At 48.0% G+C, this 17,813-nt stretch overlaps 1 protein-coding gene across 2 annotated transcripts; it reads left to right on the top strand.

Moving 5' to 3' along the window:
- Positions 1-550: 550 nt before the first annotated feature.
- Positions 551-17,656, top strand: shisa7b (shisa family member 7). Of its 2 annotated transcripts, XM_058047673.2 has the most exons (9): positions 551-793; positions 8,183-9,552; positions 11,244-11,486; positions 11,569-11,685; positions 12,097-12,236; positions 12,566-12,634; positions 14,607-14,837; positions 15,650-16,031; positions 16,097-17,656. In XM_058047673.2, exons 2-9 carry the CDS (start codon positions 9,149-9,151, stop codon positions 16,503-16,505), a joined length of 1,995 nt encoding a protein of 664 aa, XP_057903656.2. In that variant the 5' UTR covers positions 551-793; positions 8,183-9,148; the 3' UTR covers positions 16,506-17,656. The 2 variants fall into 2 exon arrangements, with proteins under 2 accessions (XP_057903656.2, XP_057903657.2); XM_058047674.2 differs by lacking the exon at positions 12,566-12,634.
- Positions 17,657-17,813: the final 157 nt, after the last annotated feature.

Below are 17,813 nucleotides of genomic sequence, written 5' to 3'. Positions count from 1 at the left end.
CCCTGCCTCCTTCCTGTCAGCCATCAGGCAGCAGCCAAGCCTTTAATTAATTAGACAATTAATCCCTCAGGTGAACTCAGGAGACCTTAAGGCATCGCCTGTAAGATCTCTTGATCACTAATCCAGTCTGATGCAAACACTTATTGATTGCATTGATCCACTGATGACTGCTTTTCAAGTCAAAACGTTTTAACTTAATTACAAGTAGATTATGTAAAATTTAGCATGAAGCTAGCATTGCTAACTACTAGCTGCTATTAGTCTTGATAGAGCATATTTTATTGACTTGTTTTACAGCTATGGCTTATTGGACCAGTGATGTGCAAAACGGTTAACGTTTAAAGTACACTTACACAGTTAATGATGTGTTTTATGGTCAACGTTAGCTAAAACTACACAAAGCTGTTTAAGTGTTTTTGGCGTATTAATATTTACAGCAAGCTGCACCGGGAACAACGTCTCAGCCAATCAGCTGGTAGCACGAGGAAGGCTCGGCCTGTGATTGGCTGACTAGCCTCGCTTGAAGAATGCTCCTGGTCGTTCATCTGAAGCGGACAGAAAGGCATCGACGCCCGGCAGGAGCGTCACACGGAGGCCGTTCACGTCGACTGACACGTCCGGAACTCCAGAACCGGACTCGGCGCTCCATTTTTTATACGTTTAGTTTTCCTTCATTTATTTTTGTGATTTTTCTGCTTTTTGTACCGGACTGCAGGCGCGTGCGTGGCGCCACTGCGGCTGTGAAGTGTCACGTGACCTCCCTTTATTACCCACGAGCAGCAAGACGACACAGGTGTGTTCGGTATCTTGTTGAATGACAGCTGTCACTCCCGCCTGATGTGTCTGCACACGTGTGAGCCCACTGCCGCGTTTATCTTAGCTTAGCATAGCATGTGTTTTGATGCCGGGAGGGGGAAGGGGGAGGAGGGGTGATGGTGCTGATGCTGAGGATGCTGCAGTGTTGGCGCCACACGAGCACGCTCCTCCGTGCACAGCAACGCCTCGGCACAATGCAACAATGCCCCCCCCCCTCTTGTCTCCATGCTGTAGATGTACGGGTGTGTGTGTGGTATGCTGCATCAAGAGACAATAGACACATGCATGCATGCGCGCACACACACACACTAATGACCCTGTGAATGCATAATGCTGCTGGCCTTACATAGCTAACCTGTGTGTGTGTGTGTGTGGTGAAGGTGCACCTGCTTGCATGAACACATCCACCTGAACACATCACAATGCATGATGTCACATGTTTACACACATGTACTGTTCTGTGAACCTGTGACCACACACACACACACACACACACCATTAGGCATCTTTTGGTGTAATATTTCTTATTTCTTATTTGTCCACAACGAATCAAAGAGCAGAATATTGCTGCTGCAGTGATGTCGTGGCATGAGCAGAATATCATAGCACTTACCAAGCCATGGCTGACGTCACCGTCTGTACTCCTCACGGCCAGTAGATGCCGTGTGTCTGGGGATTGCTGTATGTTTATAGCGTGGTGGTGACATCATCTCTCATCATGGCATCTTAGATCACATGATCAAAAGTCTCAAATGTTTATTTGCATTCATTAAAGTGGTCAGTGGTTCACCTCCTCCTTCTCTTGAAGCAATTAAGCAGTCTCATTTCGCTAATCAGCCCTTTGTCAGTCACCAATATTTTATTTTGGTAGTCAACACTATTTTATTTGGGTCGTTAGTGTCCCTTGTTTTATTTTGGTAATTACCCTTTACCCTTAGTTATCATTTTCCTTTGGTTGTAATTTTATAGTCACCCTTCTGTAATCCTTTTATTTTGTGCTCATCCTTCATTGTTTTATTTTGTTTGACATCCTTTCATTTTGGTGGCATCCTGATTTTTTTTAAATTTTGGTAATCATTCATTTATTTTGTAGTCACCATTTTATTTTGGTAGTCATTGATCTTCATGGTCATCCATAATTGTTTTTTTTATCATCCAAAGGAATTTTTTTTATAGCACTCTTTATTTTGTCTTTTATTCTTTTATTTTGGTGGTCATTCATCTTTTTATTTTGATATGCTTTTATTTTGGTCATGCTTCCTTTATTTTGGTAGTCACCCTTTTTGTATATTGGTCGTCATCCTCCACCCTTTCATATTGATATTTACCCTTTTTTTATTTTGGTAGTCATAGATGTGTGAGGGGTCCACGCGTTGGCGAGGAGGATGGTGATGATGAAGGGTCCCACTTGGAAGCACCTCCTTGTGGCCGGCGTGCGCCCACGTTTGAGTCGAGTCAACAAGCGCACGCCCCCTCCGTGTGGGCGGGTCAAGTGCATTGTGGGAAATGCTGGGAATGCCTGAGTCAAGTAGCTGGCAGCGTCAGTCTCGGGGGAGGGGGGGGGTGTGAGGATGAAGTTATTCTTCTGTATTTTTATTATGGCAGCTGCGTTGTGCTCCACCATGACGACCACACCAGGACCGTTAGCACAATGAGAGTGTCTTGTGTCTAGCTCCGCCCCTTCAGGTGTTGTACCAGGTGCGGTGTTGCTCGCTGAGGGAGGCGGGACTGAAAGTGTCCCTAACCAGTTGGCCGTCAGGGAGGCGTGGCCTTGGCCAGCAGATGGAGCGTAGTGACGGGAAGCTTTCTTCTGAGCTGTGAGGGAATAATTATCACCTCCGGGTGACTGGCAACCCTGCCTTCCAAGTGCCGGAAGTGCCCTTGAGCTGCCACAGAGGAAGGTGTGAGACGTGTCGCGGCGCTTCACAGCGTCTGACGGAGGCATACGGCGTGATGGACAACAGTCACACGCACACACAAAACATCCTGCTGACTTGACGCTAGAATGATGACGCCAGCTCATGAGGAGCACACGTCCACAAGACCGAAGTCAACTTTTCTGGTCTTTGAAGAACTGGAGTTTTGTGAGGTCACAGGTCACCTGTTGTAGTTCTTCCACACCAAACTCATCCAAGCACGGATCGTGTTATGCTTGTCATTGGCTTGGTTATGTTGTGGATCAGATGATGGCTCAGCCTGCTCGATACCAGCTGATGTTTTTTTTCTTCTCATGAGAGCTAATGGAGGCCTCCACGTAGCCCCCCCCCCCCCCCCCCCCCCCCCCCCCCCCCCCGCCCCTGCCCACACACCGATGTTAAAAAGCGAGGTTGCATTGATGGATTTGTGTTCCTAAAGCGTTTGCTGACCTTTTATCACCACGGTTCACAGCGCCACCGCAGACGTGCAGCACGCTTATACACGCTGGTGCCTTTCCCCAGCATGCTTCACAAGAAGAGAGAAGATGGATGACGCTGACGGAGTCATGATGGAACAACCGTTGACGGGTTAGAAGCGAGCTAACACGGCGTTAGCAGCAACGGCGAGAAGATTTGCCTCTCATCAGTGCTGCAGTCATAGATCCAAGCTTCAGCCCCCGCAACACCAGGCTGTGTGTGTGTGTGTGTGTGTAACCCACTGGCCATGAGGGAACTTTGAAGCTCATGCGTTCCTGGGAGCGTCAATACTGCATACGTACTATATATGTGTATATACTGATGCTACATATGTTGGATGTTGATGCAATAAATGTTGGCGTCCGACGAGAGCAGACTACTCTTGATGGATGAGTGTAGCTGGAGGGGTTACCATGGCAACCGGTGCCAGGAATGCGGACACGCAATAAGGTTTCACGACGGACACACACTGGAATTTCATGCGTGTCCATGTCATGTTGCCTTGAAGGCGCGGTGACTTCAACTGGTGTTCTTCTTCAATGGTGTAATGGTAATGGTAATGGTAATGGTAATGGTAATGGTAATGGTAATGGTAATGGTAATGGTAATGGTAATGGTAATGGTTTAATTTCATTTGAACATGCATCAGATTACAATTGAGTGCATCCCATAATTAGTTCCCAGTTCCACATGTCCAAAAGGAGTAGGAAGAAGCAAAGCTTATTAAATCCTACCCCTCCATCTGGTACTTTTACAATCAGTAACTGTTACATTTGTTCACTTCCTGCTTTCCATAATACAGTTTAAGGTTGTTTTTTTTTAATAATGTACCTCGTACCAAAGTAGGAGGTGATATGAGCATCCAATGCCATAATGGGTACCATAGTAAGTGTCAATATAGTGATATATATACAGTGAAGAAAATAAGTATTTGAACACCCTGCTATTTTGCTATTTCTCCCACTTAGAAATCATGGAGGGGTCTGAAATTTTCATCGTAGGTGCATGTCCACTGTGAGAGAGATAAACTAAAAAGAAAAATCCAGAAATCACAATGCATGATTTTTTAACAATTTATTTGTGTGATACAGCTGCAAATAAGTATTTGAACACCTGTGTATCATCTAGAATTCTGACCCTGAAAGACCTGTTAGTCTGCCCATTAGAAGTCCACCTGCACTCCATGTATCATCCTGAATCAGATGCACCTGTTTGAGGTCGTTAGCTGCATAAAGACACCTGTCCACCCCATACAATCAGTAAGACTTTAACTTGTAACATGGCGAAGACCAAAGAGCTGTCCAAAGACACCAGAGACAAAATTGTACACCTCCACAAGGCTGGAAAGGGCTACGGAGCAATTACCAAGCAGCTTGGTGAAAAAAGGTCCACTGTTGGAGCTATCATTAGAAAATGGAAGAAGCTAAACATGACGGTCAATCTCAATCGGAGTGGAGCCCCATGCAAGATATCACCTCGTGGGGTCTCAATGATTCTAAGAAAGGTGAGGAATCAGCCCAGAACTACACGACAGGACTTGGTCAATGACCTGAAAAGAGCTGGGACCACCGTTTCCAAGGTTACTGTAGGTAATACACTAAGACGTCATGATGTGAAATCATGCATGGCACGAAAGGTTCCCCTGCTTAAACCAGCACATGTCAAGGCCCGTCTTAAGTTTGCATATGACCATTTGGATGATACAGAGGAGTCATGGGAGAAAGTTTTATGGTCAGATGAGACCAAAATAGAACTTTTTGGTCATAATTCCAATAAGCGTGTTTGGAGGAAGAAGAATGAAGAGTACAATCCGAAGAACACCATCCCTACTGTGAAGCATGGGGGTGGTAGCATCATGCTTTGGGGGTGTTTTTCTGCACATGGGACAGGACGAGTGCACTGCATTAAAGAGAGGATGACTGGGGCCGTGTATTGTGAGATTTTGGGGAACAACCTCCTTCCCTCTGTCAGAGCATTGAAGATGGGTCGTGGCTGGGTCTTCCAACACGACAACGACCCGAAGCACACAGCCAGGAAAACCAAGGAGTGGCTCCGTAAGAAGCATATCAAGGTTCTAGCATGGCCCAGCCAGTCTCCAGACCTGAACCCAATCGAAAATCTTTGGAGGGAGCTCAAACTCCGTGTTTCTCAGCGACAGCCCAGAAACCTGACTGATCTAGAGAAGATCTGTGTGGAGGAGTGGGCCAAGATCCCTCCTGCAGTGTGTGCAAACCTGGTGAAAAACTACAGGAAACGTTTGACCTCTGTAATAGCAAACAAAGGCTACTGTACCAAATATTAACATTCATTTTCTCAGGTGTTCAAATACTTATTAGCAGCTGTATCACACAAATAAATTGTTAAAAAATCATGCATTGTGATTTCTGGATTTTTCTTTTTAGTTTATCTCTCTCACAGTGGACATGCACCTACGATGAAAATTTCAGACCCCTCCATGATTTCTAAGTGGGAGAAATAGCAAAATAGCAGGGTGTTCAAATACTTATTTTCTTCACTGTAGCACATCATGACTGGTTCAAGGCTCATCATCCTTGTATTTAGCAAACATCAACTGCTTGTATTGTTTCTTGAATTGGCTCATCGTTGTGCATTGTTTGAGGTCCTTACTCAATCCATTCCATAGTTTGATTCCACATACTGAAATGCTATGGCTAGCATAACGTAGTCCTAGCATAGAAGTGTTTCAAATGTAGTTCTTCCCTGAGATCATATTTCTCCTCTCTTGTAGAGAAGTATTGGATGACATTTTTAGCTAATTGGTTGGTTTTAGCCTTATGCATTATTTTAGCTGTTTGAAGATGAACTATATCAGCAAGTTGAAGTATTTGTGATTTTAGAAATAAGGAGTTAGTATGTTCTCTGTAGGCGGCATTATGAATTATCCTTACTGACCTTTTTTGCAGTACATTTAGCGAGTGAAGATTGCTTTTATAGTTATTAGCCCATATTTCCACACAGTAAGTAAGATATGGTAGAACCAGAGAGCAATAAAGAGTGTGGAGTGATTTCTGATTGAGAACAAATTTTGCTTTGTTCAATACTTACAGTGAAGAAAATAAGTATTTGAACACCCTGCTATTTTGCTATTTCTCCCACTTAGAAATCATGGAGGGGTCTGAAATTTTCATCGTAGGTGCATGTCCACTGTGAGAGAGATAAACTAAAAAGAAAAATCCAGAAATCACAATGCATGATTTTTTAACAATTTATTTGTGTGATACAGCTGCTAATAAGTATTTGAACACCTGAGAAAATGAATGTTAATATTTGGTACAGTAGCCTTTGTTTGCTATTACAGAGGTCAAACGTTTCCTGTAGTTTTTCACCAGGTTTGCACACACTGCAGGAGGGATCTTGGCCCACTCCTCCACACAGATCTTCTCTAGATCAGTCAGGTTTCTGGGCTGTCGCTGAGAAACACGGAGTTTGAGCTCCCTCCAAAGATTTTTCGATTGGGTTCAGGTCTGGAGACTGGCTGGGCCATGCTAGAACCTTGATATGCTTCTTACGGAGCCACTCCTTGGTTTTCCTGGCTGTGTGCTTCGGGTCGTTGTCGTGTTGGAAGACCCAGCCACGACCCATCTTCAATGCTCTGACAGAGGGAAGGAGGTTGTTCCCCAAAATCTCACAATACACGGCCCCAGTCATCCTCTCTTTAATGCAGTGCACTCGTCCTGTCCCATGTGCAGAAAAACACCCCCAAAGCATGATGCTACCACCCCCATGCTTCACAGTAGGGATGGTGTTCTTCGGATTGTACTCTTCATTCTTCTTCCTCCAAACACGCTTATTGGAATTATGACCAAAAAGTTCTATTTTGGTCTCATCTGACCATAAAACTTTCTCCCATGACTCCTCTGTATCATCCAAATGGTCATATGCAAACTTAAGACGGGCCTTGACATGTGCTGGTTTAAGCAGGGGAACCTTTCGTGCCATGCATGATTTCACATCATGACGTCTTAGTGTATTACCTACAGTAACCTTGGAAACGGTGGTCCCAGCTCTTTTCAGGTCATTGACCAAGTCCTGTCGTGTAGTTCTGGGCTGATTCCTCACCTTTCTTAGAATCATTGAGACCCCACGAGGTGATATCTTGCATGGGGCTCCACTCCGATTGAGATTGACCGTCATGTTTAGCTTCTTCCATTTTCTAATGATAGCTCCAACAGTGGACCTTTTTTCACCAAGCTGCTTGGTAATTGCTCCGTAGCCCTTTCCAGCCTTGTGGAGGTGTACAATTTTGTCTCTGGTGTCTTTGGACAGCTCTTTGGTCTTCGCCATGTTACAAGTTAAAGTCTTACTGATTGTATGGGGTGGACAGGTGTCTTTATGCAGCTAACGACCTCAAACAGGTGCATCTGATTCAGGATGATACATGGAGTGCAGGTGGACTTCTAATGGGCAGACTAACAGGTCTTTCAGGGTCAGAATTCTAGATGATACACAGGTGTTCAAATACTTATTTGCAGCTGTATCACACAAATAAATTGTTAAAAAATCATGCATTGTGATTTCTGGATTTTTCTTTTTAGTTTATCTCTCTCACAGTGGACATGCACCTACGATGAAAATTTCAGACCCCTCCATGATTTCTAAGTGGGAGAAATAGCAAAATAGCAGGGTGTTCAAATACTTATTTTCTTCACTGTAGTTCCAATACTTTGTTCAATAAATAGTCAGCTGCCCTGACATCAGGAGGATATTTAGCCTTCCTTCAGATGTAGCTGTAGTTGGTTCACACCTGGAGGTAAGAAGGATTTGACCAAGTGTGCCCGTTGATTTGTCCTAATCAAACATCATGATGTTGCTACTACCACATCACTACTATCGGGAGAACCACAGCACCTGCCGTGGCCCAGCAAGGTGCCCTATATTCGGACGCATACTCCACTACGGCGGTCAGAAGAACCAGAGTATAGAGTGTAAAAGTGTGTGTTTCTTTCCTACAGCGTGACACCTGCTGAACAGTGAGGAACCTGACGGATCTTCTGGAAACACCTGGAAGACCCCCCCCCCCCCCCACCGCCTCTCTCACGCCTCATAAACCAAAAGTGCAGGAGCCAAAGTTTCAAGAGAAGAAGCAAAAAACAAAAGACCATCATGAAGATGCTGATCTGACTTGACTGATTAGCACGTGCTAATCCCGACGCTGCTACGTGGACACACTGTCGACACGCCTCCTCCTTCCAGCGTTTCTTCCACCGGACGTGACGCCGCCACCCTACGTCCGCCCAGCCCTTTATCCAACGCCAGTGACCTCGCAACGTTTTCGTCCTCTCGCTCCGGCATGCAGCGCATGGTGTCCATAAAGCCATAGCGAGCGCAGCCATAACGCCTCCCCGAACCCTGAGGAGCATCCATGCTTCACGCCTGCTCAACCTGGACCCGACCCGTCTGAGCTGACGGATGAGTCCGGACACTTTCATGTCTGCTGTGTGGGCGGAACCGCGCTGCCCCGCTAGAACCGGGCCCAAGCCATCCTTTGTCCTCTTCTGCTGGCTGGGGTTAAATTCTGAGCAGAGACACTCGCACAAGGGCGTCCTACGCACATAGGCCCCGTCCCCAACCCCAACCCTCACCACTACTCACTCGTTTGCCTTGACGTGCACGTCGAGTTTTGCTGCCAAAACTTCATCCGGACTTTGTGGCCAAATTGTGAATGTGAGGCCTCCAAGGACTTGTCGTGGTTGAGCTCGTTTACAGACGCCAAAACCCTCCATGTGACTTCAACAGGAAGTGCCAAACAACGTTTACATACAAGCTTCAATGTTTACACCTGCTCCATCTCTTCCCTCCTTGGATTAACAGTTTACACGTTGTTTTCTTACATGTCCAGCAGATCAAACGTGACGTTTGAAGGGCCACGCATCGCCTAGCAACACCTCCGTTTACAGAAGTTTACATTCAGGTGACGGATGAAACCTTTTTTTACGCGAGCTGCCACAGAACCTCCTCATCAAATAATGAAAGCTACAATTCCTCGAGGGATGTTTTGCTCGTCCCTGCTGCTTTTTTCCTGCCTTGCTGTTGCCACGGTAACCGCTGATAACGATGTCAGGAAGCCGCCGAGCAGCGCCGGCAAACACGCCACCCTCTTCCTGCTCACGGGCTACAAGCCGCCGCCGTCCCCCAGAGGCGCACCCAAGAGGGCGGAGATGGAGGATGGCGATGATGCGCCGCCCATGGCCGAGCTGCCCCCCAAGCCCCTCCCGCAGACCATGCTGCCGCGAAACGTGACGGCTGAGGCCCTGAAGCCGCCTCTGGGCGCGGCCCAGGTGGCCCCGCCTCCCAGGCAGCTGGTGGACGTGGACGTGTGCAGGTAAACCAATCATTCCATCTCGTTTTTGTCTAAAGAATAATAATAAAGACACTCTTCACTTGTGTGGGATGATGCTTGCTCCAGATGATGCACTGAGAGGCGTCTTACTGTTGCTTAGCAACCGCTCCATCGGCTCCACACAGTTCACTTCATGATTGAGTTGCTTGTCCATACTACTGCTTTTTGTACTCTTGTGTATCCGTAGAAGAAAGACATGTTTTTGAGTATGACCTCCTGCTCATGAACCTCCACGCCACCAGGAGGCGCTGAAGAGCATTCACACACACGTTAAACCGGGTAGAGGCCTGTTTTTAATGTGCAATGGCGGATCATTCCGCTGCTTAGGGTCCACCACAGCGAAAGCACAGCCCCCCTCTGAGCTTGCCTTTAGTCGGGGACACTGGTCAGCTGACATGAGTGAGCGGGGAGGCGTATAGATGATGGAGCAGCTCAGAGAGAGGTAGGGCGGAGCTAGGCTATTGACGGTCGACTGAAGCAGACACTTTAGTAAAGGGAGGAAAACGACTTGGTGAGTTGGTTTGACATAGACGGGTTGTTGACATAAACGGGAGTACGTTGGTTGACATAGACGGGTTGTTGACATAAACCGGGGTACGTTGGTTGGCATAGATGGGTTGTCGACATAAACGTGGGTACGTTGGTAGACATAGACGGGTTATCGACATAAACAGTTTATGTTGGTTGACATAGACAGGTTGTTGACATAAACCGGGGTACGTTGGTTGACATAGACGGGTTGTCGACATAAACGTGGGTACGTTGGTAGACATAGACGGGTTGTCGACATAAACGTGGGTATGTTGGTTGACATAGACGAGTTGTTGACATAAATCCTGGTACATTGGTTGACATAGACGGGTTGTCGACATAAATGTGGGTACGTTGGTTGACATAGACGAGTTGTTGACATAAACTGGGGTACATTGGTTGACATAGACGGGTTGTCGACATAAACGGGGGTACGTTGGTTGACATAGACAGGTTGTCGACATAAACCGGGGTACAGTGGTTGACATAGACGGGTTGTCGACATAAACGGGGGTGCGTTGGTTGCCATAGCCGTGTTGTCGACATAAACCAGGGTACGTTGGTTGACATAGACGGGTTGTCGACATAAACCGGGGTACGTTGGTTGACATAGACGGTTGTCGACATAAACCGGGGTACGTTGGTTGACATAGACGGGTTGTCGACATAAACGGGGGTACGTTGCTTGACATAGACGGGTTGTCGACATAAACGGGGGTACGTTGGTTGACATAGACGGGTTGTCGAAATAAAGGGGGTATGTTGGTTGATATAGACGGGTTGTTGACATAAACCGGGGTACGTTGGTTGACATAGACGGGTTGTCGACATAAACGGGGGTATGTTGGTTGACATAGACGGGTTGTCGAAATAAAGGGGGTACGTTGGTTGATATAGACGGGTTGTCGACATAAACCGGGGTACGTTGGTTGACATAGACGGGTTGTCGACATAAACGGGGGTATGTTGGTTGACATAGACGGGTTGTCGACATAAACGGAGGTATACTATTTTGCACACTCCAAGAATTCCCAGACTTCTTTCCAGCATTTCAGTTCAGCTTCAGTTTGTACATAAATTGTGTCTGGCAGTTGTCGGTGGGATTGCTGTGTTCCACCTGACACGTTGGCTGTGCTCCCCAGGGGTTATTTTGACGTGATGGGTCACTTCGACAGCACCTTCAACTGTTCCAAGGGCAGCTACATCTACTGCTGTGGGACCTGCCACTACAGATTCTGCTGCGAGCACCAGCGCAGCAGACTGGACCAGGACTCGTGCACAAACTACAAGTCGCCCGACTGGGCCGAACCCCTGGTTCCCGTTACCGTCCCCGCAGGAAACAAACCCGACCCGGACTTTGAGACTCTCCAGCAGCAGAACAGCAGGTCAGTGGGACCGCTGAGGCGGAACCAACGCGGTCCACTCTTCCGTTGCTCCATCTCAGACTTTGTCACGTTTCTTGTGCAGCACGGCCTACGTCATAGGCGGCGTCATCTCCTTCACGCTAGTGGTGGCCGTCGGCGTCCGGATCGCCTTCAGTAAGGTGGCACGACGACCACGCAACAGAGACATCAACATGCCCAGGTGAGGTGCTCCTCAAGCTCCACCAACGCTAACATGTCTCCTACCCAACTTTGTGCTCCACAAACCTGATGTGAGGTTTCTCTTTTCTGTGTATTCTAACGCTAATAAAAACAGACAAAAAGAGGCGGCTAAGGATGCACATAATGGGACGCACCTATTAATCCTGGTAAAGCCTCGTTACGTGTACTCAGTATGTCACAGTCTCAATTATTTGGAATGAATATCTGATTTTTAGCTCAATTCAGAGTACATCAAGCTGTGCAAAGTATTAAATAGCAATACATTCACCATGTACACAATGGAAGTAATAGTTTATTCACTTGTGTGGAGGTGTGAGGGAGGTACAATATACCCCCCATCATTTTCCGCAAAGCACAAATGACTTCTTCTGGGTCTCCTCACGTGTGACAGGTCGCTCGTGGACATCCTGCGCCACCAATCAAGTCCCGTGCAGCACGGCGAGAGGAACAACAGCGCCATGTTGACCACCTCTGACGGCCGCACGTCCAAAAACATGTACACGCCTATCCTGCAGAGCAAGGACAACCGCAGTGAGTGGCGATGACTGTTTGTTTGGCATAATGACGGACACGGACACACCTTGAAAGAAACGTTCTTGTAGACTTGACCGCTTCCTCAAATTCCTGGAAATTTTTGTTGGAAAGCTTTGCCGCTTGCTTGCGTGTTGGCGCGACACGCCAGCGACATGTTTGCGTCTTCTGTCGTGTCGCTGCTCGTTTTGTCTCTCAGCACGACGGCAAGCTCGCTGGTGTGAGCCCGGCAGAAGAAGGCTCGCTCCAGCAGAGATTGCGCGTCTGCGTTCTTCTTGTCTTCTCTGGAGTGCTTGTCCATCAGTTTGTCGGCTCTGCTCTCTTTGCAGCTGGGAACTTGCTCCACCATTTTAACCGGCAGGGCTCTGCTTCCAGTCCCAAACACTCTGCTGCCATCGGTAAGCGTCCTGGGGCCGTGCCGGCCCGGTGGGGACGTAGGCGAGCCCTCCAACAATGTCTGTCTCGTTGTCCCGCGCCGCCGTCGGCACCACTTTTGCGGCGGTCGGCGCCCGTTTGCTGGACGGCGGTTGTCTGGTTCGCCCTCTGCTTAATGCTGGCCTGCCACCCGCCCCCTACCCACACTATCCACCCCCTCCATCACAGCCTGCGTCCAGATGTGCCCCCCACATCCTCCTCCTCTTCACCCCCTCCCCCGTGTAGCGCTGACATGCTCGTGTGCTTCCAGCCGCTGCTGCGCATTAACGAGGGCTGACTCTGTTTCCCAGGCAACAGAAAAGCAATGCAAGCGCTCCTTTATGTCAGCGGCCGCTCCCGTGTGGCGTCTTCATCTAGGACAACGTAAACCCGTTCACACGTTGCCGTGGAAATATAGCGATAATTATCTCCACCATTTATTTACATTTCATTGGTAATATTTGACCTCACTGCCATCTTCTGTGAGCACCACAAGTCAGTCAGACTCAATTAAAGAAGGAACGCCCTTCCACCAAGGATTTGACCTCTAAATCCATGGCCGAGTCTCAGTTGGCACACTTGCGCGTTTTTCGATGATATGTAGTATTCTAGACTGGCCACTTGGTGTCAGCAATGTTGCGCGAGACACACAAGCACCAGGCTTGCTCATCAGAACAACAGGCTTTTATGGTGGGTTTGATTTATGTCACCGCAGGCACAATAATCCCTAACATGGGCTACTGCTACTTGTTATTACATCTTCTATATTGGGTAATAGGAGTGTAAAGGTTATTTCATCTCTATAGGGCTCTAATAATGTTAAAAATGTATTCAGAAGGTTGTAAACAGATTTTCTATGCTGTAACTAAGAAAATAATCAATTTATAAATAAGGAATTGACTTATCAAAGTCGGGTCTAGAACTAATTAACTGCGATAAACAAGGGATTACTGTACTTCCCTCAGTTCACTTCAGTAATACTATGTAGTATACTATGTTTTATGATTGTGTACTTGGCTCCTGAGTACACACACTTTTGACAGCTATCCATTAATGTCGTTGCACACTTACTGAAAATGACGGTCTGAATATTTATCCGTTTCTTCTTTTCCCTTTTTAACGATGAATTGCAACCACACGGGTTAGTCCCGCCCCTTCTGCTGCATCACCAATATGGCAACTATGGAGGGTAGCAAGTGTCCAGCACTGCATACTCACCATTCTGACAGGTTTGAGTGCAACACCCGTGTACTGATAGTATACTTCTTTTTGCCGTACTTTCCACAGTGTGAAAAACTAAGTACGCAAGTGTGCCAATTGAGTACACAGTCGTGCCGTACGCTGTATACTTACCAAAGTGTACTGACGGAAATATATTAGTTTCGAGCCGATATCAAAAAACAACTTTTCTTTCCGCACACCACGCAAGACCGAAGCTAGCATTGCTTTTTGTCCTCTGCTGTGTGTGTATGTGTGTGTGTGTGCGTGTGCGTGTGTGTCAAACACTTAACAGCGACATCATGGGCTCTTAGTGGCCATTACTGTCAAAGAGCAGCATGTCCGGCTGTAATCTTAACAAGATCGCAGCCCATAATCATTATAGCAGGCATCGATTGCTTCTGTCTGCCAGACAGGAAACGACCCTAAACAGCATTACGCAATCTTTAATTGTCACTTGTGTCTTTTTGATCAAGTCGTTGAGATGTGTGCTTGAATTTACCGACAGTGCACCTACCTGTGTGTGTGTGTGTGTGTGTGTGTAGTGTGTGATGTAATGAATATGAGTATACATGTTGCAAAACAGCACCCCTCCCCCACACTGCCGATCTTACATAAGAGCAGTCTTTTTGGTGTGTATCGATCCACAGGCTGCATTAATGCGACACTTAGTGTGGTCGCCATGAAGCTGCTGGAGACACTTCCTGTTCCTCACTGTGTACTCTCGTCTCCTTTTAGAGCGTGGGGCCCGCATGAACAACACCCCCCAGCTCTCCTCCGGCCCCAAGCTGATAGCGAGCAGTAGTAAAGGCAGCGGCGGCGGCGGCGGCATCATGGGGGGCGGCATGAGGCACAACAGCAGCCACGCTTCCTTCTCGCACTCCTTCCACAACCTGGCCCAGCTGCCGCCATCCTACGAGGCCGCCATGAAACCTGAAATCAGCCGCTACAGCTCCCTCAAGAAGCTGGGTGAGTCCGCGTGGGAATATTGGATATTATGGCATAATGGTTCCTGGCCACGAGAATGGAGGATGTGTCATCATGTGGATGAAAAGAAAGGGAGGGTGGGGGGGACGGTCTGTGACAGGAAACATCTCTCTCACCCGCTGCAAGTGGGGGGCTGGTTATGGATTGTGTGTGTGTGTGAAGATGCAGTCATCAGTCCACATGAGGCTGGTGAGCTGACGAACGGTCTAAATATCGTTGGCTTCAAATTAAGATCTTCGTAAGACGCACATGCGACGCCTGGACGCACATGCCGTGTCTCGTCGGCGCATTTCCGTACTTACACTTGAGTGCAAAATGCAGTGCACTGTCCGCACTCAGAACCATCAAAATGGCGAGTGTGCAGTGCTGGGCCATGTCTCCAGTAGACAGTAGAGTACTTGAGTAGACTCTGTGTACTCGGTTCCTGGTGTTGAATTTTGACAGGGTAGTTCTGTCCCAGATTGATGACTGTGTTTGCTGACTTAGCAGAAACGAGGATCGCAATATGGTTCCATGCATCTCTCTAGGGTATTTGAGCCAAAGCACACACGTACTTTATGTGACTTATGTGGCACAGGTTGAGTATACGTACATTCTGCCATCTAGTGGAAGAGCATCAAATTGTTGCACCTTTCATGCTGCGTGGTTGGCATAGATTGATGAACAAAGATCAATTATTGTAGTAAATACATAATAATTTCCGGATCAATTTCCCACAACAGTGACTAATGTGGCGCGGCATAGTGGTCGGGAATCCCTGCTTTAAAGCAAACTGATGTTCTTCCTCCCTGCAGAGAAAGAGCTGGATGAATATTCCGGCTATTATTCGGCCAAGCGTCGCTCCACCAATGCGCCGCCCTCCTTCCACTCCTCACAGCACTACCTTCCCTGGGGGGGTGACTACACAATGGGCTCAAGGGGCACGCTGCCGCTCAGCGGGTCGCGGCCCCTCCTCCACATGCCCCCCTCCACGCCCAACCCGTACCCGCTGCCCGTGCAGACGCACTACACGGGCTCCAGCTTTGACCGACCGCCACGGCGCGTCCGCTCCCAGGACCAGCTGCTGGCACTGGGGGAGGGCAACACGCTGTCCCGCCTGTCCAAGAACCAGCAGTACCAGTACTACAAGGCCGTGATGGGCGGGAGCAGGAGCTCCGCCTCCCAGACGCTCCGCAGGTGACGAGGCCGCTCCGCCACCAACCATAAGTCTGTAAAGCCGCGCTAACAACGTGTCGTTGCAGATCCCACGAGCGGCTTCTGGTGTCTCCCGATCACCTGGAGGAGCGGATGATGACAATGGGCCTGATGGGGGGAGCGGAGAGAAGCAGCATGGTGCCCACAATGGGGCGCCTGAGCCACCACCAGAAGGCCCAGTCCCAGCAGAACATCTGTGTCACGCCCTCCATGGACCGGCACCACATGATCAAGATGAACTCCCACCCGACATCGGGCCACGAGCACGAGCGCGGCGTGGGCGTGCACGGCGCCTGGGACGGCGGGGCGGGCTCCATGGGGGGCCACCCCAGCGCCCGACGCATGGCTTTTGCCAGCAAGCGTCAGAACACCATTGAGCAGCTCCATTTCATCCCTGGCGGGGGAGGGGGAGGCCACGCCCTCCGGACTGGGAGTAAGAACGAAGTGACCGTGTGAGACGACGGTTTGAAGTATGCCGGCGGGAATGGCCCCGCCGCCGCCTATTTTAAGGAAACCCACATTCATTTTTGTGCCCCATGTTGTAAAAACCCCAAAGTTCCTTTTAGGATGTTTGGTGCGGTGAAGCGTCCGATGACACCAGCACCAGAGGCACAACTACGTCTTCTCATCTCGTTAGCGACACAGCTACATCTTCTTGCTACGTAGTGATTTTCCATGTGAGGAAGCATAGCTAGCTAGCCTGTTAGCTGACGTCAATGACGAAGCATTTAAAGGCCCACATCCTGCAAAAACCCGCTGGAGAACTTTCGAATTTGGAACGTTACCCTTGACCTCATCCAAACCTCAGCAAAGCCACAAATGGGACTGTGCTCAGCGCCCCCCTGTGGACGCCTGCGACATCACATGCGAGTGTGTGTGTGTGTGTGTGTGTGTGTGTGTGTTGGGGGGTACACACTAAGGGCTATAACCAAGTAATGTGTCTGTGCAGCGTCTGCGTCTCGTTTGTGGAGGCATGCTCGTTCTTTACTTCCCGTCGGTGGAGAGGGGACTCGACTTGCTTTAAATCTTTCTTAACCTTAGTTTTTGTGACTTCAAAATACACACAACATACGTGTGTGCGTGTGTATATTACGAGGCCACCTGAAGGTCTCCATTTCAATAAAGTCACATGACATATTTGTCACGATTACAACTCTTAATTCATGATTTCATGTCTAAAACGTCACCAAGCAAAAGAGCCGATGCAATCAAATGGAGTGATGATGTCACAGCCAGTGATGATGATGTCACAGAGTGCGTGTGTGTGTGCGTGTGTACGTGTCGTCCGTTGTCATATCAACTTTTAATGACATGCATCCACTGCGTCACTCGTCTTCTGAAGAGGACCGTGGAGGAGAAAAGAGGGACATAAAAGAAAATATTGAAAATAGGTTCCATGCTGTCATGCATGTGCGCGTGCGTGCGTCATATATTTATTTAAAATTTGTAAGATACTCTGCATACCTCAAAACTACGAGATATACTTAGAATTACACCCTCCAATGTTTTCTCTTTCCAGGATGAAGGCCTCACTAACGTGTTTGTACAAATCATCATGTTTGACAATGATATCTACAAATAAATCCTTTTAAAGTATCCTTGACTAATGCTTCTAAAGTAAACATAGTTATCAATAAGAACATTTGACATATATAATATATAGTAAAGAGCATAATGTGCTAATTGTCACACACAACAGAGGAGCATTATTTTCCAGAAGGGGTCAAAGGTAAGGTGGTCGACCTGCCGCCCACCCGGAAGTAG

This window comes from Doryrhamphus excisus, linkage group LG7 (assembly GCF_037039965.1).
Source record: "Doryrhamphus excisus strain RoL-2023G ecotype Guam linkage group LG7, RoL_Dexc_Guam_v1.1, whole genome shotgun sequence".
Classification (NCBI taxonomy): domain Eukaryota; kingdom Metazoa; phylum Chordata; class Actinopteri; order Syngnathiformes; family Syngnathidae; genus Doryrhamphus; species Doryrhamphus excisus.
This window is presented reverse-complemented; position numbering and strand designations above follow the sequence as displayed.